Here is a 25310-nt window from a genome sequence, read left to right as displayed (position 1 = left end):
TGCTCTATCAGAGTGGAAGCTGGTTCACTTACTGTCCTCAGAGGAAAGAAAGAGGAGGACGCTTACGCAAGTTTGTAACACCCACATTCACGGTACAAGCAAGGGCTGATAAGTTTAAAACCAATGGATGCCTCAAATTCCACATGCAAGAGTAGGATGGAAGACCAGGAAGAAGATCCATAACAAAAGACAGGAATTTATTAATTCAGTTGTAACCTGTTCGTTACTAAGGCTGTTGATGTAATTAAAGGAAGATAATAAAAGAAAGAAAAAAAGCAAGTCCAGTGTTTCTCCTTTCATTTGCTCCAATTTTCAGCCCTTCAGTTATGTGGGCTGCTGATGATACAGACATCAGGGTTTGCAATACCAGTATCAGCTTTCAGTCATGAAAAAAGCTTCCCCAAAACAACAGATTTAAATTTGCTCAGATAAATACAAAACATGAGGATGTGTTCAGTCATGGAAAAATAAGATGATTGCCAAATCCCACCAGCAGATCAAGACACTACAACGAAGTACGGAACAGCAGCGTCAGTTAAAAATATTTCTAGCTGGGCGATTCCTCAGATAATTCAAATGATTTCAAGAAAATACATTCAGGCCACCAACATATCATAGGAACTTTCCACATAGTCATGTTGAAGAACAAGTCTGGTAACTCTTAAGCCTCCAAAATTGGTATGCTGATGCAGACTTGTATTTTTATGCTAATGCTGCAAACTGACTTTACCCAAAACTCCGGAGCAGATAATTTAATGACACGAATTATTTTCATTGCAGTCAAATCACGGCACCCGAGGGAAGAGCTATTCTTGAAATTGCTTGTACCTCCTTAATACTTAAAAAAGAGCATAGTAAAACTACCTCAAAACTACAAATCTTTGGCCCAAAGGCCTACTCACTCCAGAATCACTCTAACCTCTTATTTACAAGTGTACACACAGCCTTCTCAAAGCTGAGGAGCAAATAAGACTTTAGGTCTCTTAATGTCAATTACTAGACTGGAATGTACCTAAGGAGTTTCATAACATGAATGTTTGTGTCTTGACAAAAGTATTTGATATCAGTTACTATATCCTTAGAGAGACCTGGATGTGAACTAGCTCACAGCAGAACCTGAACCTTCTCAGATTTTCATTCATCATTCGTCACAACTTCTGACCTGGCCTAAATTTTTTACATATATTTTTATATGTGCATGTGCATTTATAGTTTGCATGGTCATATGATCATACATATATATGTATGCATATTTCTCTACATGTAAACACCACACAACTGTAATCAATCAAGGTTGAACATTAGTGTTTAATTTGTTCCGTGTAGCCTAGCACCCTCACCAATCTTGCCAACACACATCATTTTGCTGGTTGACAAACAGTTGAAGAACAAAACTAGAATTTCCAGGGCAGCCATGTGACTTTGCTGAACGTGCAGCACATGCAGTACCCCAAGAGACCAGCTAGCAGTTAACGTGAAAGAGCCTCTGAATCAAACAAAGAAGTATCCTATAGTGTTTAGAAATTATTATTTTTTTTTGAGTTGTTCTACTTATTTACAGGAAAATGGTCAAGAATCTAAATACTTAACAGATGAGTCACGTGTTTTCTGGAACAGTGGGTTTTTGCTTACGAATATTCATTTATAGGAACAATCCTAACCATTTGAAGTTATAACATTTCTTACTAAATAAAGTTCCAGTACACACACTGAAAGGTAACTGGTTGTGAAAAGACAGGAAGGAGATGAGGCGGCTGCCTCTTCCTACTATTCCCAAGCATTAAAAATATTTAAGTACCCAGGAGAAAGTGAACTTGACTTGAGCGTGCCAGCAGCACCAACTTAACACGGACTCTGCTGGGTTAGAATTCACTTTGAAACAGCCAAGCTGAAAACAGTTTGCATTAACACCCCTCTCCGTTGTGGTATATCCGAGTATAAATTATGCTGAGGCAGCAACGTGAAGGTTTAAATTCAGAAAGGTCCTGTCACAGGGATGACTCTGCTGGTGACTCAGCTGGACTTTCCCTGCCTCTTCCCCTACAATGAAAGGCAGGAAATTTCAAAAGAGTGCATTCACACCAAAGAGAGCCAAGAGTTACCACGCAAAGCAAAGTCACATGCCCACAGGTAAACAAGACGGAAGAAAAAAAATCTGGTAGCAAACTGCTAGCACAAAACAAAGACCTCCTCCAAAAGAGGTTGGGCACCTCAACCCAATATTTTTCAGCACTGCCAGAGCTGCTGTAGAGTTCTACCATTTAATCTAGCATGGAGGCCATTAACCATAACCATTTGTCATTGAAGTGTTCCCATATTTGACTACAAATAATGTACATCGCTTCATGTTTGTGGAACATGGTTAATGAATAGGACTCGAAACTCCAGCCCACACAGGAGCCAGCAGCTACTGTAAATAAAAAGTTCTGTAGAACAACACACCCAGGATAGTTTATTCTTGGCAGAGAAAACTCTTACACTCAATTACTATCAAAATGTAAGAGAAACTGCATGGCATCAGACCCCCAAAGACCTATCTAATCTGATATCCCACCTCTGATAAAGTCTGGGGAAGAGTATGAGAAGTAAACATGTACACAGTAGATGCATCCCGATAACGAACTCTCAGCCACTTGTTATTTGTGGCACAGATCTGACGAGGCAAATGTGGTGCCTTCATGTTTATCCAACACTGGTGCATTTTTCTGTACATCTCAGAGATCAGCATCTTAATGTGGTGTTCTACACTCACCACCTGATAATTTGCCGAATGCCCTAAAACTATTTGGGAGACAAAACCAGGAGACAAACAACATTTGTTTCATATTCACCATTTCCATGTACCCATATCACTCAGAACTTTACAAATTTTTGGCTGTATCTTCCCTTCTCCCCTTTAACCATTCCTCTCCATCCTTTTTTCCATGTGCTATTGTATTTTCTGAGGCCTGAGGAAGGACCAAAAACTACACAGCACTTGCCACGTAGGCATACCATGCATATAGGTATGACCATGATAGCAGTTTTTGTTTTGCTCTCTACTACTTCCACAGCACTTCCTACCATTTTACTCCCGTGACTGTCATAGCGTGTCTCAGCCAGCCATCCAACACCAAGATCCTGTTCCTAAGCAGAGATTTTTGTTTGCCATTCCTTTGCCCAGGCACCATGCCTTCATGTATACAGCTTACAGCCAAAGGGTTGACGTTCCTATTGCATTTCTAGCCATTTAGAAATACAGTAGCTTCACTGCTGTAGGCTCTTCCTCAGTTCTGCACTTGGCACTCAGCTTTATTTGACTACATTAACAACAACAGTGAACTTTGTCATCTGACTTTCCACTCTTTTCCACAACATTTATGAATATTTTGGAGAGCACAAGCTTGTAAGCCCAACACAGATGCCTACTCCGCTGTGAAAACAAACAAGCTACTCCCACCCTCTGCTTTGTACCTTGGCCAACCATCCTACCACCTCAGAACCTGTCTCCCCACGGCCACTGAACTCTTCCAAAAGCCTTTACCGAGGAACGTTTCCAAAACAGGGCTTGAAAATCAAACACACCAACTGCACATCCCAATGCTATGCTGGTGTGTATAATAGCTGTAAAATTCAACTGAAGTCAGCAAGTCACTGCTAACAAGGTCCTAGCTTTCATAACCACATCTAGCTTTCATCTGTTAATCCAGCCCAGATGAACTGTCAATCACCAGCTGTACCTCCCAGCCAAAATAATTAGCAATTTTGTACACAAAAAGTAAAGAACCCTAGAATCGACACAGCAATTTCTTTCGAGTTAAAAGCAAAAGAATTTCACTTTCCTTCCAACATATCTAAAAACAAAACAGTAATTTGGTTAACCACAAGTATTACAGCCTTCCCATGATAAGGCTAGCTTCAAATCACTGAAAAATAATTACTAAGATGGCTTCTGTTGATTTAAAAGTACATAGTGATTTTCATTTCACCAACTGCATTCATTTGTTGATTCATTTTATACAAATAAAAACAAACCAGCCATTTAAATAACTGTTGCTCAGCGAACAGTCTTCTGCCAACTGACATGAAGGCAAAACCACGACAGAGGCAGGATAGCTGCAAATTCTGCATTCAAGCTCAAGAGCAGGGTTTTCACACATCTGCATTTTTCCCCAGGGGGTGAGGAGGAGCTGAGTTTTCATTGACTCGAACAATTTATATTTGATCCAAACAGTTTTCCAGGGGGAAATGAGTGCCTGTCAAGTGTTTCATTACTACAGTCAGGTCTCAAACTAATTACTTAATGGGAAGGTATGTTAGCAATAACTTTTACCAAATAAAAACTTAACAGAAGTAGGCTAACAGAAGTTACTTGGCTAGCTACATCTGCTTGAATTACTGATTTTAATCAAATAACTTGACTTATCATGTGGTTTTCCTCTAATTATTTAGTTTCAGCACTTACCTTTGTTCAAGTTATTCATGTGCTGTTCAAAACTTTGTAATAGGCTGCACAGCTCGTTTAAGAGTTGAGCTGTCTGCATTTTACCTTTTCAGTTAAAGGGAAAGGAACCCAAGAACATTGAAAAAGCCCTTCTATTCTACAAGGAGATGCTCTCCTCCCAAACCATCTGTTGCTGCGAAAAAGAAGTTTACTGGATGATCAGATGAAAACATGGAATTAACTCCGCTAGAGAAGACCACAGCTTTAGAGCTCAGCCTTTGTCACAGTCAATCTCAAGTCTCCCATTCCTACATCCCCACCATCGTTAGCTGCGAAAGGTATCAGCAATGCTGGGTTTTGCTCCTTACAGCTTTATGAGTCTTTTTTTATCATATCTAGATTTCCTTTTTTTTCCCTGCTAGATATGTCAGCTCTCATCTTCAGGGTAAAAGCCATGTCTCCAATCTCATACCTCTTTCTGATCTGCAATCTTTTTGTACAGATTTTTCCATGCCGTCATGTCCCATTTTCAAAATTTCTGCTTATTCTCGTTTTTTTTTGTTTGTTTGTTTGTTTGTATGGTGTGTTTTTTTTTTCATGAAGTTCTCTCCTTTTCTGTCCCGCTTAGCCACGCAACCGATAACACAAGAGGCATTGCCAGGAGCCACCCATTCAGCCAGGACCGCACAACCCTACATCCACGCGAGAACGGCAATTTACATTCCCCAAAGTGTGAGCCTGGACGTGGGGGTAGAGGAATGGCCACAATGCGAATAAAATTCCCCCCCGCCCAATTAAGTGGAGTAAAGGAGAGAAAGATGGTCGTGAAGACACCCTTCCAAGGGCAGAGCTTCCCCTTCCCACCCATGAAGAGTCCGGCCTTCCCCTCACCCCGGCTTAGCCCCTGATCTCCCTTGCAGGGCTTCATCACCCTACGGCATACACCCAGTGCTCCCCCCTCAGAGAATGTGGAAGCCTCTCCCAGCTGCTGAGCTGCTACATCCACCACTCCTTGTCAGCTGCCTCTCCGCAGCACATACATCTGATTCCCAGAGCCGCCTCATGCTGTGCGGAGCAGCTAACAGAAGCAGCCGGCAGGCAGCAGCGGAGGGGACTGCCGAGCAGCTGCCTTCCACGCAGTCCTGGGACGCTGGCTAGGACAGCTGTTTTTATGATTTATTGGGCTTATTGTAGCGTCGTGTCATTAGGACTGCATTCCAACAATTGTCTCCAAATATTTATGGGCAGAGCTGCTTGGCATTAATTACCGCGGGGCTTTAAAAATAATTAAACCTCTGATATCTTGGCCACCTATTCGTTCGGTACCAAAACCTCTTGAATGACTGACTGACAGAGCCAGAGGCAAGCGGTGGCAAAGCCAAAGATCCCAAAAGGCACCTTTTCAGCTCAGGTTTAACTTACTAACACGTAGTCAAACCTGCTAAGCTACAGAGGGATCAAGATGTTTTAACATTTCTAGCTTTTAATTGAAAAACAACATGGAAGCAATATATTTTCACTGCAATCCAGCAGATCAGAGACTCGGTAAAATAAAACTTCTATCTTACTTGAGATTTCATCTAAGCCTCAGAAGATTTGATTTTAGACTATGATTCACATCTGCTGTCTTCTGTTGCATAAACCGTTGCCCCATCACTTCCCAACTGCATTACTTTGTGCTGAACAAAGTTTGTCCTGGAATTTTTTCACATATGAAAATTTCAGCTTGAACTTAACAAAACGAAAACAAAGCATTTGCTTAGCATTTAAAGAAAATGCTCAGTTTTGCTAAGACAAACCCATTACAACACACACTTCTTTTTGCAGGTTGCAAATACAAGATGCTAGTTTAAATTACAGTTCTCACACATGCTTTTTATTTTCTCCTCAAAGGAACCAACAAGGAAAAAGAAGCAGGTATTCAGTTTGTCCTGACGCTGGATCATATTTCAGTCTATCCATAATGTTGCCCTGTTATAATCACTGTAAGTACATTAGCAAGCTATCTGAACCTCATTTTACCTTCAGCTTCTGTGTACCAAGAAAGCCACGTAACCAGTGAAAATCAGGGCAGTCAAGCTCGAACAACTGTTTTGAAAACACAGACCTTGTGTATACTGAAATTATTGCAAATGCATTTCATCTTTTACTCATCGGAAGCAGCTTACCTGAAGGACAGGCACTTTTTGCGGTGTGTTTTGTGGTGACTGGTGAAGCTGTGCCCAAGGCTGATGATGAGGATGTGGTGGTGGTGAAGACTGATGATGTATCCCTGGATGAGGCTGCATGGGAGGACAGGTTGGCATTTGCTGTTGAAAAGACTGCTGTTGACTAGGAATCTGCTGGCCAGATATTAGTCGCTCTTGTATTGCTTGTGGATCTGCAAGGCCAACACCTGGACAACCGTTTGGTCTCATGTGCCCACCCATCTCCCGTGGTGTTGAAGACATACCCATAAACGGCCGATTCTGTTGCATGTTTCGGGGGCCCATATTCCTTTGTCCAATTCCCATGGCACCAGGGGGCTGGTGTGACGGCTGAGGATGGGGTATATTTGGATAATTGCCAACTTCCATTGGTATTCCAGCGCTACCGGGTCTGACCTGCGGAGGAGGTGTACCTGCTGGATTACTCATTGCTTTCATAGGTGACATGGGAGGTGGAGAGGCATAAGTTCCCTGAGGCTGTGAAGGGTGCATAGTTTGCGTGTTCATTTGGTTAAGTGAGCCACTAGGGTGGATGGGTTGCTGGTGCATTAGTCCTTGACCACTGTTTGATGGAAATCCTACAGCATTTGGGTATCTTGGTACAGACTGATTCATTGGAGTGTTATTTGTAAGGCCTAAATTCTGATTCATCCCTGTATTATTAACTAATCCCTGATTAAGGTTACTGTAAGGATATCGAGAATACTGCCCTGAGTTGTTTATAGTAGGTGAGGGTACCGTCTGGCTCCGAGAACTAAAATTAAGTGTTTGCGGCCGAACAGCACCCTGCTGGGGAGGATTAGGGGAGAATCTGGGACTGTGGGCTACTGATTCTCCATGGAGAGCAGTGGGGGGATGGTGGTGAAATTGCTGGACTGAGTGTCGCAAAGAAGGTGCCATACTGGGATTCTGCTGGGGCACATGAGACAAGTGGCCAGGTCCTGAGGTGGCAATGAAAGGGTTTCCCTGATTGAGGCCTTCCTGGCCTTGAGAAAACTGGTTCATCCTTTGCTGTTGCGGCTGACCGTGCTGCTGCATTGAAAAATCGCCGCGAGCCATGTAGTTTCCCATCTGCTGCATGTGCTGAGGGTGGCCCTGCCCAGGGGGTCCGGAGGGTGCCTGAGGCGGCTGCGTCGGTTGCGGCTGCGGCTGCTGCTGCTGCTGGTAGGGTGCTCTGATCTGGTCTGGCACTTGAACCGCCCGCGGCCCCCACATGGAGCCACTGTCTACGAAGGGTTGCCCGTGTCTTTCGTTCTGCATGCTAGGATAGACTCCCATCTGACCACCGGCACCACTGCCGTGAGGAACCTGAGGAACCGGGGGGTTGTGATACTGCGAATGAGGTGACGCTATACCGTTCCCAGGGGCATTGCTTATCATCCTGTTCGGCTGATCCATCAGGTGCATTTTCTGCTGTTCGTATTGATTATAGTGATCAAAATGGGTCAACTTTGCTTGGTTTTGATTTGCGGGGGGGTGATGAAGAGATGACTGTAAAGAGGGAAATCCTTGATCCATGGGCATTTGCTGCCCCATAGGATTCACCGGGTTTTCAGGATATCCACATTCTCCAAGACCTTCCAGCCCTTCGCTGAAAATATTCCCATCTTCTCCAAACAGACTCATCATTCCTGGATCTGCCATCTTTTTTCAGCACACAGCTCCTCAGAGCTACAACTAGAAAGCTAGTCTGTGCTTCACCTCGGTGAGGTGTTTTGTCCTCAAAGCCTTTAATCCTCAACTAATCTCCTTCATGTCATTCCATATTTCCTTAATTCTTTTGGACCACGCAGTGTCAGGCAAAGTCTGGTTACTGCTCCTAGAGGAAGCGGGGGAAGGGAGAGAAAGAAAGGAAAATGTTGAAATAAATAACATCGAGCAATATAAACAAAACACAGTTAACTCTTTTTTAGACAACGGCAGCTAGTTTCAGCCCCTGAAGCACATCTTAAAAATGCATTTCACTTTAAGAAGGTTGCGTTAGCTTTATCAGGAGCTTTATTACGATAGAGAGTTAGGAAGCAAGCAAAACACTACCCTTAACCTTAAATTAATCCATTCACTACACTTCCTAGTGTTCCTTTCTTGGGTGGAATAGAACAAAAGAACACAACATGCAGCAGCAGCAGCTGCCACAGCAGGTAGGCAGATGTATGAATATAGCCAAGCAGCCCATCTGCCGAACTAAAGCCCTGAAAACGCTCTAGTTACCAACAGCATGTCCTTAACCTTATTCCCTTGAGCTGCGTAATCAGATGAGCAAGCAGAAGCACCAAGTCCTGCGACAGACTAAAGTTAGTTATACAGACAACAGATTTTTCAAACACGAACAGAGGTGACCCTCTAAAACGTACCAAACTCCAGGACCTAATTCAACATTTAGGGAAATAAATATATTTATTTTCTTAAACACAAAATTTATCTTAATTAAACCAAATTGGAAACTGAAAGACAACATGACTCCTCCTTGTTTAAACAAAACTATACACTGAATTTGTGTAAGAAAATTAATTTCAAAAGCTTCATTTTATACACGGCAGATATCTGAATCCCCAGCACCATCTTCCTCATGATGATTACGGGGAACACTGTCACTGCAGTTCATTATTCACCTTCAAGCAATCATGCTACCAACCATAACTACACTAATTCAGAAGGCCACACTGAAGGTTTGTTCTCTTGAAAATTATGCTCCGTACGAGTCACTAAGGACAACTAGCAATGGCAAAAGAATTTAAATATTAAAATAGTCACCCAACAACATATGTACTTGGACTTGGAGGCTGGCAAATTATGTAATTAATGTTAACAGAACAGCTTCAGAGAAGTTCGAGTTTAGCTTTTTGACAGGGAAGCCTAGCATGTTCTGAAATATCTCCCCCTTTCCTCACGACTCAAATGACTTTGTCTTCTTACAACCAAAGCTATTCCAACACTCTCTCCCCTTCTTAAGACCAGAATTTTAAATGCTGTGGTCAAGGAAGCCCATCCACATAGCAAATAAAACCAAAACAACTATTTTTGCATCATTGCCATTACTTAGTATTAACTGTACTTGCAGATACTGACCTGCACTTCAGTGATCACTCAAAACAAGATTTACAAATTTGTGCTTTCACATCATATATCTCATTGCAGAGGAGGGATACTTTCAGTCACCTTGGATGCAAAATGCCAGGCCATACTGTTCTAACCAGAGGCAATTTGCCCCAAACAAGTTTTAGGAAGAAAATATCGGCACATTTGTTACACTTCTGGTAGCCATTGTCAAGAGGACCTTCTACAGCATGAGGCAGAGGGCGAGAGGAAAAGCACAAGCATTTATCACTCCTCTTAAAATAGCATTTGAATGTCACCTTTAAAACCACACTCTTAAATCTCTTTAGTGCTCAGCTGGGATATTAACACTTATATTTCTAAATCACTTGAGGGTAAATTCTTACAAGCCACCTTCATGTCTCTTAATATCTATTTCTTTTGATTTCATTTTCTTTATTAAGCAAGAGCCATCTGTACTGCTTCCCACCTCAATCAGTTTACTAAAACACAGCATAAGAAAGCTCCAACAAAGCAAGGAGCCTCCTTCGCTGAAACAAGCTTTCAGCATTAGTCTGCTCCAGAGCAAGCCGTTCAGTCACAGTGAAGACCCCTCCAGTGATTTAAGATCACCCAAAGACTTCTGAGGCTGCACACTGCAGTCAGGAGCTGGCAAAGCTGAACACCATCATGTACAGAGGGCCTCTAATAGAGCAGTCGCTTTCTGGGAAAGGCTAAGCAGCACAGTGCACAGCTACCCTGGGCAATATCAACCTCGAGCCAAGCTGAGGATCTTCCTTCCCCAGCCTACTTACACCCACAGAATTATGGACAGGAAGAATTTTCACTGATTTTATTACATAAATCAGCTGACAAGCTTCTGATAAAACTCAAGTGCTAGTCAGCCACCACCAACAGCCAACATCAGCAAACAGTAGTTAGGAATTGCTACTATACCCACAAACCCAAACTGAAATAATGTAAGGGTTTGGCTCAAACAAACACCTCCATTTTGCTCAGCTGGCTCCGTCCTGCTCTGCAGATCTGGACTCCGACCCATCACTTGCATGGAAGGAGATGTGCTATTGAACCCAGAACACGTCTGTTTTCCTGAGCACATGGCCTTTAAAAAGATAAGCAACCTCTAAGTTTATGCTACGCTTTGCACGCAAACAGATCTATCATCTAAATTAAGAGTGAAAATGCTGTTTGCCACTATTTATGATTTTAGCTCTGCATTTTTATCTGAAGTGCCAATTGATTTCATGCTTGTGCTGTTAATGCTAAAGCTATAAGGTTTGAAACATGGCATGAAGAAGTGTTTGAGAAGTTGCCTCCAAGTTGTGGTAGTATTTCTTCAGATTTAAGTTTGGCCTTAAATCTATGACCACAGTCATTTACAGTCAACTGCACTCTCACCAACCTTATTCTACTTCCCCAAACAAGAGTTGCACCTCTGATGTGATATATGACTTATATATACGGCACATGTTTAAGAATGCAAGACAGTAGCAGCTACAGCCTAATCAAAACAAATTAACCAACTTTTATTTAACCAATAAGTCAGCACTTGAAATTTCCTTGTAACTCTCCACCTTCTATGTTAATAGGACAAAAGTCTTCTTGATAATTAAGCAAGTCACGGGAGTCACAGCTTTACAATAAATTGCAGGCATTTATTTGCTTCTTTCACTACAAGCAATGTAATTTCTCTGCTTAAATCCTTTAGTCTGATCAAGGTTGTTTTTCAGTTGTTGTTACTGTTCTGCTTTTTTTCTATTTGAAAAAAAAAAAAGGCACAGACAAAATAAAACAAGGTTAGGTCCTTCACCAAAGAGTAATTCTAGCTAAGACATTCACTAAGCAGAAAGCAAGCATACTAACATCAAGGCTGGACAAAGACTGACCATGATATATTGAAGCCTAAAGTTGTGGTTTTTTGCTTCTACAGCTTAAAAATACATATTTATGCATCATCTTCTCTGCTACCCCATTTGCTACAACTAAGATACATTCATGAAACAATGAATATCTGAATCCTTAAACAAGCAGATTGCTGAATAAATGTGACTGTATGAAGAGATGGTGATTTTTTTCTAAACATAATCTTAACCAAACTCACAGGCATTGCTATAAAACTCTATACTTTTTCTGTTCCTGAACATGAAAGTTTGTACCGAGCAGACTGAACTCAAGAGTCAATGGATATATTTCCTTAATGCTGCCTAGACAACCTACTTCTGCTCAAAGCAATGGTATGATCCCAACCACCAGGACAGTCGATTGCTTAACAACCCTGTTGTCTCAACAGACAAAGCTTAAGTTTACTCTAGTCCGCAACATTCCAGTCCTAAACAGCCAGACCTCCCATTTAAGTCGTAGTTAACCATTGCTCGACTTAGTATTTCAGAGTTCAGCAGCCTTGGGCAGCTCCCCACTTTTATGAGTGAAACAGAACTGGCTGCTGCATAAGCATAACCTGATGTAGCGCTGCAGACACTCAAACCTGAACTTCGTTAGCCTGGTTCCCAAAGCAGAAAGCAGCAGGTCCCGGCCCTCAAGAACAGGAAGCAGCAAGGGCAGCATACAGACGTGCCTGCCCTCCGCTAAGCCATCTGCACATTCTTCTGCTCAGAAGAGCTATTTGTAAATCAGCAGGTCCCTCTATGTCCTTCTACACAAGAGATTTAACACTATTTCTTGATAGCTATACAGCAAGTAAACCAAAAAAAAAAAACAAACCAACAGAATGTGTAAAGGCTGCTAATAATACTGACTGCTCGAAGCTCTTCTTCCAAGTGAGATGTGTCATACGCAGCTGACATATACATGTATATGACACATACAGCTATCAGTTGATATCTCAGACAAAACTATAAGTACTTGACAGACACAAACAAAACAGTTTCTTATATAACGAAACTGTGCATCCATACAATACAATATGCACTGCAAATACCATGCTGCTTTGAAGAATTAGGCTAAAGAGACCTCTCAAGCTAAAAACAGAAGCCAAAGGTCATTTTAAGACTGAAGCCTCAAAAATGTAGGATTAAACATTAGGCTACTAAATCTGCATTTAAACAGTGCATATTTAAACTGCTTTTCAATACCACTAAGCTCCTCCTGGCTGCTAGGAGTAGTAATTTAAGTATTTGCCACATAGGAGTAGATGGCACACACGACAACAACCAAAGATACATTTTATGTTGGAGGAAATCATTCACCAAAAACTCCATAAACACCAGAAATATCCTGGTAAATTCACAAAAATTACGCCAAGAAATGACTGCTATAGAAGACAGCTGATGAGATTTCTACTTTTCAGCTCATCTACCTATGGAACAAGCAGCACTTCTGATGCCAGGACACTTCAGCAGGTGCCATACCATACGCATAGGAAGCATGCATAGTCTCCTGCTTATTTAATGCTTAGTTCTCGTTCTATCACAGACAATTCTTCATGCATAGTACATTCCTCCCGCATATAGATTATCCAAAAAAAAAAACCAGATCTGTAAACTGATTACAATAAGATTTTTAACTGTAACTTCCAAAGAAACATGGTTATCTGAGTGCCTAAAAGACACTTCATATCTATCTGTAATGCTTTCCTATAATGCTTTTTTCTTTTAATGCCATAATACACTTCAGAAAGTACAGCTGTGTTAAAAATCAAGTCCATATAGCTTGTATCAGATCAAAGGATGGCAGGAATCTTGTTCCCCCCTGCCCTGGGAAAGGGAGAACGGACTTGTGAAGGTAAAAAGAATGAACTCACACGGTTCAGGAATATTCTTCTGCCTTCAGTGACAAGAGACAGCAAATACAATGTAAGTATTTCTGAAAAGTTTAATTTCAGATCTGTCTTAGTAAAATCCAGCTAATTAGCTCATTGCAGAAAACACATCCCTGCAGAAATCCACACTGGCAAATTTAAGGCAGTTAATATGTCCTGTTAAACCAACGAGGAGGGGGAGGTGGAATAAAAACCTCACATGCTTTTCCTCAGAAATCAGTTTTTGCATATGTGGAGTCACCTAAACACCACAAATGTTATTCAACAACATTTGGGGGGCAAGAAATCCATCAAACCTAAGTTTCCCACACAATCTTCAAGTAGAAACCAGATTGTGTTTTATTTCCCTAACACATCATGTACTTTGGCAAAGAACAGGCTTTTACAGAGGCAACTGAGGGCACAACAGCCTTAGAATATTTGGCAGCTCGCTGCTGTCAAGCAGCTGATGCGGGAATGACCAGCTAGAGTTCAGCCTGTGCCACACATTTGGAAACAATATCCTACGTCATTCAAGTTCACAGGAGCTTTGATACGAGAACCACAACGGCATCATCTAGGAGGAGGATGATGCAAACCCACCCAGCCTGGCTGTTACAACACACGCACTGGCGGCAAGCGACTTCTGCATTCACAGCGCCAGCTGGGCTGCGAGCGCTCCTCCTAACATGGGGCACTGCTAATTTTAAATCAGCACCTACAGCGTTAAGCAAGAAGCCACAAGCAAACGTGGTCTTTTCTTTCCAGAAGAAAAAGAGGAACGTGTTTATTCCTTTTGTTAGAAAAACCCAAGTGCATACTTTTAATTAGGTAATCAGAAGGGGGGAAAAATTTTGTTTTTACATATAAGTACATTACAAAGGGCAAGAGGGGGAGGAACAAGCCTAAGCCAGAAACACTTCAGTTTTTCGTGTTATGTGGCTTGGAATTTTAAGAGGCCTTTTTTGGTCATACGACCACCCTCTCTCCCAACATAAGTTTAAAATACAGATGGGAGAAGGAGGAGGTTTATCTAAAAATAGTCCTAGATAAGTAAGAGAAACAATTGCAGTCACAAAAATATGTCAGGAATACTTTTAAAAATACTCGATAGCCGCGTTATCTCGCAAATAGCCCTCTGAAGAGGAGCAGGGGCAGGTTTAGCATAACCCCATGCTCGGCCTGGACGACATGCGAGCACAGGACGCCTGGATGCCAAGCACAGCCCATGCGATGTGTGTGATTTTTAAGCTTTAACCAGAGGGTGAAGCATCACCGGTGCTGAGTGCTCGGTCCCCGCTGCGGACATGGGCCATGGCGACGCGAGGACAGCGGGAACAAAAAGCCCGAGCGGGACCGGGGGGGAGGCGTCAGAGGGAAGCCATATATTGCTGCCATCAGTCACCACGAAATCTCCTAGCAATTACGTCCCCTTATAAAGCTGACACTAAACCAGCCGAGGATTCAAGAGGTGGGGCCAGCGGCGACCCGCTGAGGCGCTGAAAAAACACCCGGCGCAACTGATGACTCTTGTTAAGGGCCGCGCTTTTTGTGCACCTACTGCAGTTGTCACTGATTAACCAACTGATCTGGCAATTTCCTACATTCTTTTGCATTTAAAAAGGATCTGAGGGCTGAGAGTCGTCCCCTTTCATATTCCAGGAGGAGCTGGAGACGGCAGCCAGGCCTGGCCAGGGCGCAGGGGCCCCGCTCCGGCCGCCCTCCTCCCCCCCACTTGAGCCTTGCAGCTGAAAATAATTTATCTGTTGGCTTTGCGAGAGCCCGGCATCTGCGATTGGGAGGGAAACGTATCCATCACGAGTAAACTTGAGCACAAAGACAGGCGGGGTGTCACAGGATACCGAGGGCCAGAGGTCACGGCAGCGAGCGGGAGGCTTTGCGCGGGCCGGGGCATGCCGCAGGCATGGCTGCCCCCGTCCTCTTCGGCGTACAAAGCAGTGCAAAATGGCAGTGGTGGGACATGGTGACATCTCCGGGGTCAACGAAGCGCCCACACGGCCGCCATCACACAACGATAATGGGCAGGTGATGGAGGAGCAGGGCCCGCAGCCTTCCCCTTCGGCTGAGCGGCTGGAAGCGGCTCGCGGTGTTTGGAGAGCTGGGAACTGTAAAAATTCATGAGGTGGATACGCGGCTGTTTCCCAGGGTTTCCGAACACGTGATTTTCAGTGAAATGTATTTTTTTAATCATGGGCAGGTTTTAAACTTAATCATTATCCCAAAAGGCTATTTCCAGCTAGGGAATTATGAGCACTTTAAAGTAGCCAGACCCTATATTTTACTTTACCTGTTAAAAGGCCAATACAATCATGTTTCATTCATAGTTTATGAAGTCTGAAAAACCACTTGATGAAATTACAGTCTACCCATACCACACATGGTATATTTGTCCATGTATATTCTATAATCATTTCAATTTATGACTTGTACTTAAGAGTCATTTTCCTGTACATGTGTTCTTCATAAATACTGGTAGATCACAGTCTGCATTTGTACAGGAACCACATATCCACACTCATTTCTGTGAAGATAAATACACTTTATACATTCAAAGTGAAAAGCCAGAGTTTTCACAGAACTAAAGAGAACATATTTCAGGGTCGCAGAACAAAATGGTAGTTCTCCCTTACGCTCTTTACATGTGGCAAGATGAATCATCCTACATCTGAACTTAAGCCCTTACTCAGCATCCAGCACTGATGGTAATTTTTGCCCAATATATATAGCACACTGTCTTGAACCTTTCGGCAAATAAAAAAATTATACACTACATTAGAAAAGGATTACAAGTTATCCTCCCCTCCCCAAAATAACATCAATGTTATATAAAGTAAATATTTTAAATGAAATCACACATGGTCTATTGGATTTTACAAGTCTTGCTTTTGGGTATGACAGGTCTTTTCACTAACAAACATAGCAATTCTGTATTTATCATATGCAATAGTCTATTTAAAAAGCAGTGCTAAATTATTTCATTAACTTGAAGTCAACCATAACTGGAAAGGGAACAAGGGGACGAGAAAAATAATACACTGGACAGAATACATTTCAGGAACCTTTAGTTACTGCCTGGACTGTTAAATAGGCCCACTGAATATTCCCACAGAATATGGCAGCTGAGATACAGGACAAATACCTAAACACCTTCCACATCCGCTCTTAATTGGACTGCTCAAGTTTTTGCTTTTTAAAAAAAACACAAAATAAAGAAAAATAAAAATAGGATGTTCTATTTGATAATCTTAAAGAAAGATATGCCTAAAAGGTGGTTTATTCTTGGCCTGTGGACTGGGAACATGCTCTTGTATATATATATGAAGTTTGACTTTGTTTTTTAACATGATGCCTGCCTCAGTGATGACCAGTGATTATTAAGGCCACACTATAAGTGACTATACCAAGTTATTTTCTGCAACAGAGAACATTAAAAAGAAAAGAGTTCGAAGCTCTCAACAGTTTCCTGTGTGCAAGGCTAAGATACTGAAGAATAAAAACCTGCTACCTTCAAGTTCACATATTTCCTGGGCTCATTTACTTCATCTATATTTGAGCACATGACAGTTCATAGGTAAGTATACAGACAGGGAAAAAGGTGCCTACACAGTATAAGCAATCCTGCCAGAAGTTATACATTGGAATGGGGACTGCCAGATCAATGCAATCAGGCATTGTGTCCAGCGTGGCTTTCCTTTCCAGGCAGAACTGAGCTAGAATGCTTGTCCTCTTTAACAGCAGAGGAGATTCAAAAGGAAGAGAATTAAATCTCCTTGTGCAGAACTTTAATAAGTCTCCAGTTTCTTTTTTACAAAGAAGAAAAACTAGGGTACTGTCAAATGTGTTGTTTAATTGAGACACACTTTTAAATGACTCCAGTGTATTTCTACTCAAAAAGCAAACATAAAAAAAAGCCTTCCGGGGGAAAAAATTGTCATATGAAGTTTTAGACCTATGCCACTTACTCCCCTTTTCATTGAGATTTTAAAGAACTTGGAAGTAGTCTGCAAGTCAAAGATAATTACTGATCCAGTCTCCAGAGCTATAGTCATTCAAGCTATTGCAAGCAGTAGAAGCAGCTGACATTCATCTACAACGCCCAACAGGAAAGTTCTTGAGCTACCTTCAATTCTCCACAAGCTTTTCAGAGACTGATGATGAGCATACAAGAGTAGTGCTGCGTATCTGCTCATGTATACAATGCAAAAGGAGATTTTTACTCATCTGAGAAACAAACTTGGAAATAGGTTCTGTTTTATGGAAGGTAGCTCCATCTCTCAAAAAGCAGGGCTAAACTCAAAACTGAAACCACTGTCTTTATCTTTACTGTTCTTAATGATTCACATTCCATTTAAATTAACCCTTTAAGCTTATCAATCTTACTACATCATTTACAAAGTATTGTAAATTTACAACACCTTTTAAAAATAAACGCATTCTCATAGTGTCCTCCCTTCAGCAAAAAAAAAAGACATTTTTTCTACTCATTAAAAACTTTCTGTGAAGTTAAAATTTAGTGTAGATGTTTTTTTTGTTTGTTTGTTTGTTTTTAAGTAGGAAAAGCACACAAATTAAAAGAGAGAGGTAAATATTCTAATTTTTTGGTCAACCTATTGAAGAAGTCTGAAAAGTCAGGAAAAGTCTGGTTGATAAAATTGTTTATAAAAACTAGGCAAAAATACTTAAGCAGCAAAGATTATAGAACAACAGAATTCCAGACTCAATAATATCAGACAGCTAAAAACATATTCCTGACCTTACAAACTATGTAGAGAGAGCAATTAAAAGAGGTACAAAGAATTTTAGATGGCAATGGTAAATAAAAATTCCAGCTTGGTTTTCTCTCTACAGAAAGACTCCCTCAGAATACAACACCCATCAAAAGACCAAAAGCATGAACCCCTCCGCTGTGTTTTACTTAAGATGCAAACAATAAATGGCATTATCATAGCATCCTTAGCACATCAGGAAGCAGCCTGTCTCTCTAAGTTAGTGTGCAAAGACTTGCATCACTCTGAACCCAATATACAGTGCACAGCTGAGGAAAAAAGCATGGATGAGGCTCTGCTAGAGATCAATTGATTCAGGGACCACTGGAAATGGTGGCTATGTTTATGCTGTATAAGCCAAAGCTATTTGGACCACCAGCTGAGATTCAGGTAACTGTTTCATTAATGATGCCTATAAAATAAAATCTAGTTCTAGTATCCCCCAGTTATATATACTATTTGACTGGCCATGAAAGTAAAGTATGTAGAATTACTTGAAAGGGATGATAAACTGCCTGCTGCCACTAATAAAACCTCCACAACGAGCTTTTCCAACCAACTTTTAACATCACCTTTTTAATTACTGTATCTGATGACAAAGCATCATCCAAAAACCTGAAGCACAGAAGATCATGATTCTTCCTTTCCTACCCTGCTTAGCACCTTAAATCCGGATGTACCCTCTGTGTTTTTCAGAGAACAACGATCTCAGAACTTAGTCTTGAAGTAGGATCAAGAGAGAAGATCACCTCAGGGGAAAAAAAAAAAAAAAATCACATGATATCTTCAACTGGAATTGCAGCTTCAGAGCAAAGCAAGCTGAAACATCTCACCTCAGTACCCCTTGGACACTGTATACCACTGCCAAGCTTGGATAAGAAGGTGTTGTTGAAAAAATTAGTAAAAAATAAATAAAATTCAACGAAACTTCAGTATCTTATCACTATAAAATACATGAAGACTTAACCTGATAGACTGACCTCATACCACCTTGATACAGGTTTTGTAAAACTGTTAATGGAGCTCTTGTTCAGAGTTCCCTCAAAACCAGTTCTCATTTCACTGTGTAATGGATGCTAACAGAGGATGATGCATCACCAACTGAACCTATCATCTCCATAGCACCCAACACAGCTTTGCTCACTACTCAAAAAATAAAATAAAATAAAATTAAGCACAGGGGTTACTGGGACCAGCTTACTACAGAGATGTCTGCAATGCATTAGCAATAGCAATAGCTGTCAGTCAGATTTGTGCCCAAGGGTTGCATGAGGATGGTTCTGAGCATCCAGGTAAGCTAGCTGCCACCTTGCCTTTGTAAAACACCTCCCACTAGTCAGCCATGCCTCTCACTGCAAGCTTGGGTGAGAGCAGAGGCTGCTTTCTCAACTTTCTCAAAAGCTGCTGATATCAAAAACTTCAAAAAATTCAATATTTGTTGAATACTGGTATCTTTTTTTTTTTTTTTTTTTCACCTCTGGAAGATTGCATTTGTGCTTGATTTGTGGCTACTTACAAAGTAACTTTCAAGGGGCAGGCTAAGTGAAGGTTTTGTGGAACAAATTCCAAACCTTAGTCCTGAATATATTTCAGGACTAATATAAATATATTTCAGGACTATTTCTGAATATAGTATTTTCAGTGAATAGTTAGTAAAGCATTAAGTTAAAAAAGCAACACTTCATGTTCAATATCTGTCTGCTTAAAAGGGGAAAATCCCTTAATTCTTTAGGGACCTCAAGATTGTAAGCAGCGTCAGATACAGGAGGGATGATTCAATTTCTTCACAACATTACAATACTCTACCAAGAAACAGGCTAACTCACTTTTTCTGTTTACAATAAACACATAATTCAGCTCAGTTCATTTAAACCAGGAGAGTCAGCTCCGTGCTATCAGCCTGGTCCACAAATTGCCCTTGTTGACAATCTAGGAATTTAAGATTATTGATATAGCCATGACATACCACTTTACCTGAAGATGTATAGTTAATTTTTCATGCCTCATAACCATTCCTCTATGTCTTCTTCACAACAAGGACAAAACTGAGCCTCCTCTCACACCTTCTAAACACTGAATGAAGTAATGTCATCAAAACTGTAGTGAATTTACAGCTCAGGTCCAGAGCAGCACTGTAAAAGCCTTTTTTCCAGAGCTGAAGCCAACCAAAACAAGTTTAAAGACAGGGTTTTGTTCGAGAAGCAAGGAGAAAATATACATCAACAAAGCAGCGATGCAAGGGACATCTACAAGATAGAAATCTATGTAGCGCCTCTATTTCAAAGCTATGACGGCAATATAGTCCAATCAGTTATACTGCCGCTTTTTAATTTTGTTAGGAAAGCAGCGTCCATCTGTTATTTCACAAAAGACATACCGCCTTTTATGACAACTGTTACAAATGAAGCAGGGTTACAGAACACACTCCAAAATCTTTTTTTACAGTTTTGAGAACTAGACTGAAGATGTCAATGTATATCAAACTTTACACCGAAGCCATGACTACACAAGCTTCCCCTACTTGTTTTGGACCTAGACATCCAAAGCTTTGACTAAATTCAAACCCAGATAACTAATAATTCAGTTTCTCATTTCTGCTGTGCCATACAGTAGCTAATTAATCTGAGAGCTTGCTAGCTAGCCAGACTAGCATACCAAATAACCTAACTCTTACACCATCAGTAGACGCTCACTCCACTGTGTATTGTTCCTAAACTTAAAAAAAAATAATAAAATTAATCACAAATTGGCTTCTCTTTGACCCTGATTTTGTACATTCACTAATAACGCATAAGATGTGGTGGGAAGGGAGGAAGCTTTTTTCCCAAAACATTGCACAGCCCCTTACCTGACATCTCCAGATCCACTGTCATTGCTGAGCTGAATTGCTAAGCTGTTAGCAACATGGTAGCTGCTCCAGACCGAGCACACAACTCAGATGCTGAGTCACACAACTGACACCCATCAATAAAACCACTCCTGTGTCACTGAGTCCTCTCCTCCTCGGTCACCCTTCCCTTCACTCCACATTTTTCAGGAAGGCAACACATCTCATGGGCACAGAGCTTCTTTTCACTCTGCCCAGAGCAATGTGCAACAGCAGCAGGGACAGCCATGCACCTGCACAGGAAACCATCCGGAGGTATATTACACCTCCGATAACGTAGTACATCCATTCTCCCAAAAGGCAAGCAGTTGCTCATATCAGCAACTCCCTAATATGTTATTTCTCCATTATCGATTTCCATCAGCATCAGGCTAACAAATGCATGATCCCCAGCTAGACAGAAATCAGCGAGTTACACGTACCGTGTTAGCTGGTACTGGGGAGGGCTAATTTGAGGACTACGTAGAAACCTTGCTTTCAGGAGAATGAGCATTAGCACTTTTAATGCGCTTGGGGATTTCAAGTTGAATGTAAGAATCGCTTAAAAAAAAAAAAATCACTTTACAGTAATTTTCAACTGGTTGCCTAACACCCACCACCTAAGTGACTATCATCAAAACACAACCACAACACTGGGGATGAATTAATATTAAAAAGCTTCAGTGAGATCACAGAAGTCCTCAACAAAGGCAGCCCAAGCTGTCAGAGCACACTTCTCCCACACGAGGAGAAGCAGCGAGGTTGTAGAAGCAAAAAGCTTCACTCTGTTACAGAAATGGGTGCATTCCTCATTTCCACACATCATTCTGAAACCCAAACCAATTTGCCCGTGCCTAAACAGACCGAAAAAGCCTACAAGGAGTGCTTCCAAAAGGAACAAGATGAAATCATGAGAAAAAGGGAACCCGCTCACTTACTCGGCCAACTTGAGAAGCGAGGGACCACGATCTGACACTGATGTACTTCGGCAGGGATAATTATCTCGGTTTTGCAGGGCTTCTGCGCACCGGGAAGCCCGGCCAAAGCCCAGCACCCCTCCCAGGCGGGGCAGCTGCCATGCACGACAGGCCTCCAGCGTTGCTGACACAACTGAGATAAGGAAGTACGGTCACTCTGAAGAAGCAAAATCACACCTAGCAATGTTTTCAGATATCAGATGTGTGCTAGCGGCCAAGTTTCTGGGAGGGAAGGAGAAGAATGCGAGCCATTTTCTCAAAACCCACAACCCCTGCTTCCCCAGGTCAGCAGGGTGTCTGGTCCTTCGACACGTTGCTCAGCCCAGCAGATGAAGGAAACAGCCGCACCAGCAGGCCCCGTAACAGATGGAAACCAGAGCAGCTGAGGAGAAGGGAAACGTCTGTGTGGCGCTGGGCGGAGGGGGGGCACGAAGCCCAGCCCTGCTGCCCAGCTCTCAAGCTGTGTGCAGGCACCGCCAGCAGCTCTGCTCAGGGGAAGGTGGACGGTGGCAGTACATGGCCGGGTGCCTCCCAGCTTCCCCGCTCAGGGGATGGGCACGGAAACGCAGAGCCACATGGAAACGGACCTGTGAGCACTGGGTGCAAGCTCCTTGAGGGCAGCAGAGGGAAAGGAGCTCGGTGTTTGTTTTCTTGGTGAGAAATACAGCAGATAAAGAACCAATGGCTCGAGAAAGCCTAGAATGGAAATGGTGAGGAAGGAGACAAAAACTATGCATGTGTACTGGAGAAGTGGATAAGGAAACAGAAGATGGATTAAAATGAAAACTTACCAAAGTTCAAAGGATGCTTTTTTTTTTTTTTTTTTTTTTTAGTAAGAAGTATTATAGTACCAAAATGTCACAGAAATAGTTTTGAGAAGGAAGAAATGCAAACAGAGACAGGGGAGGAAGGATAAAAATTGAAGGAAAAAACTGACATATGGTACAATTATTCCACTGCAGTTTAGATTCACAGCTTTACAACACCTGCACTGTTAATAACCATATTATGTCATACATGATGTCACCAGTATTTCCTTTCTCAACTTAGTTAGCTATTAGGGGAAAACATCTAGCGTGGGTTTCCACACTCTTGGAAAGACAAATGACTGTCCAAGATGAAGATGCACGCCCCATGGCATCGCCTGGAAGGTAGCCTACACCGAGTCCCCAGGTGAGACAAACGGGCAGTGGGGTGGATGGCTTTTTCCCCCCCATTTGTTTCCTTTAATCCTGGATGGAAACATATCCTGCAATCCTTTCAACCCCTCAAGTCAGGAGACAACTAAACTGATCAATGTGTAAGACGGAAGTCCTCATATCAGAGCACCAGATTACAGTGTTAACCTAGATAATGCAAACAAGGTCACCCAATGCTTGCAAAAGGCACACAGAAATACTCCATTATATATATGTAAAACTGTTCCTTACCTGACCTGCCTTGCAGAATTAGACTTTGAACACTGATTATCAGCAGCTGTAAGCAAGCGCAGAACTGACACGGCAGCAGAAAGTTTTCAGGACAATTTTTCCTCCTCGCTTATTTCTGTTCCTAACCACAAACAAGATACCTTCATTCATCTGCCTACCCCAAACACCTCGATCCAACCATCAGCTGCCACCAGAAGCTGCACCACCACAAGGGCAGCAGAGCAGCAATGACAGCACCAGGAGAGAAGCAAGAGCAGGATGGCTGTGCTCCAGCAGCACAACCCCATGGACTCGCTTAGGGCTATACCACCCAAACTGCCCTCACGTCACGGCCAGGTGGTTCGACAACCAAACTTGTAAACCATGGCAGTAAAACAAGCCAGGCATTTGGTGTATGGGAAGAACACGAGAAACCAGCATCTGCTGCTGTGACTTCCAGAAGAAAAAAAAAAAGAAAAAAAAGGAATTCTAATTTGATCAAATATGTGAAAAAATATTTTGCACTTAACTGATCATCCATGCAATCAAATCAACACTGAATGCTACTCCAAGCAAGGAAAATCTTGCAGCTACCACTCCCGCCGGCTGGAAGGGAAGATTGCTGACTTTGAGTTATTTCAAACCAACGTAAAACTCCAGTGAAGGATGTGCAGATATTCTGGGATCTGGCATTAAACTTTCCTTTGGACAAGAAATGTTATATCTCAGCGTGATTTAGGAAAATAAAGGCCATTTGTGAACACTAAGGCTATTTGTCATGAGACTCAAAGAACAGGTTTTAGTTAAGGCCTTCCAAAAGCAATTAATTCATGGTGCTCAGAGGACTACCTCCAGCAGTTCAATCCAAGCACATGCACAGTCCCTTAAGAAATGGCTGTTTTGGATAAACACGCTACTTTAAGGGAGAATATTTCATCTATATCCATCCCATATCGAGGAAGCCCTCTAAGCAGAGAGGTAAAACTTTCTTAGATTTCTCCTAACGCTTCCCTTGATCACTTCGTACTTGTCTGCAGTCTTCCCTAAGTCCCTGTATTAAAAGTCCATTAGCATAAGATTAGGTTTTACCTATTCTTAACAAAAAAAAAAAAAAAAGACATACCCCAAGAATTTTTAAATATTTCCCCCTATTTAAAACACTTTTGTTCCAAGAGCTGACCATTACAGACTATTTTCTAGATATGGCAGGACAAATTCCTTCCTGTCTGAGAGTTTCCATGGTAATAAAAGTCCCCTTTAAACACATTCACGGTGGTTTGGGCAGGCCAAACAGGCAGCCTTTGTACTGAAAAGCTCCCTCTTTGTACTCCTCTGTGCTGATCCTGCACAAACTACCGTAAAAGTGTATTTTAGTGGAGGCAGAGTAAAACTAAGGCTCCCATCAGTTTCACACGATAACTGTTTATTCCACAGCGCAGACACAACCCTCTGGAAGATTCCCTTCCCAAAGAATTTCAAGTGGTTGGAGAAAGCCAGCGACAGGACAGCCTATGGCACATTTCAAGCAGACCCAGCCCAAGCAATTTTGCCACTTAGGCTATTAAAAAAAAAAAAAAAAAAAAAGATGAAGTGAAATGACAAGCCTCCCTTTCTCTTCCCCTGCTCCCCCTCATGTAGCCCCATATCCGTTAGGAGATGGCACATTCACACCACTGCACGCGCCCCTAGCTCAATGGGGGCAGAATTAATTGGGACCTCTGGTCCAACATACAGACCTGTCACGGGAAGGGACTCGGAGAATGACCTGATAGGTGCTTTAATGTGCCATTTTGGGAAAAAAAAAAAAAAAAAAAAAAAAAAAAAAAC

At 41.9% G+C, this 25310-nt stretch overlaps 1 protein-coding gene across 3 annotated transcripts in view; it reads right to left on the bottom strand.

Moving 5' to 3' along the window:
* The window catches only part of CHD7 (chromodomain helicase DNA binding protein 7), a 128543-nt gene that overhangs the window by 79636 nt on the left and 23597 nt on the right, over positions 1-25310 (bottom strand). For all 3 annotated transcript variants that reach the window (XM_084281950.1, XM_084281949.1, XM_084281951.1), the window contains one exon: positions 6592-8449. In XM_084281950.1, coding sequence (XP_084138076.1) covers positions 6592-8274 — 1683 coding nt within the window. In that variant the 5' untranslated portion in view covers positions 8275-8449. The remainder of the gene's footprint in view (positions 1-6591; positions 8450-25310) is intronic.

This window comes from Netta rufina, assembly GCF_964035555.1.
Source record: "Netta rufina genome assembly, chromosome: 2".
Lineage (NCBI taxonomy): Eukaryota > Metazoa > Chordata > Aves > Anseriformes > Anatidae > Netta > Netta rufina.
The sequence above is the reverse complement of the archived record's forward strand: the minus strand, read 5'-3'. Positions and strand labels throughout refer to the sequence as shown.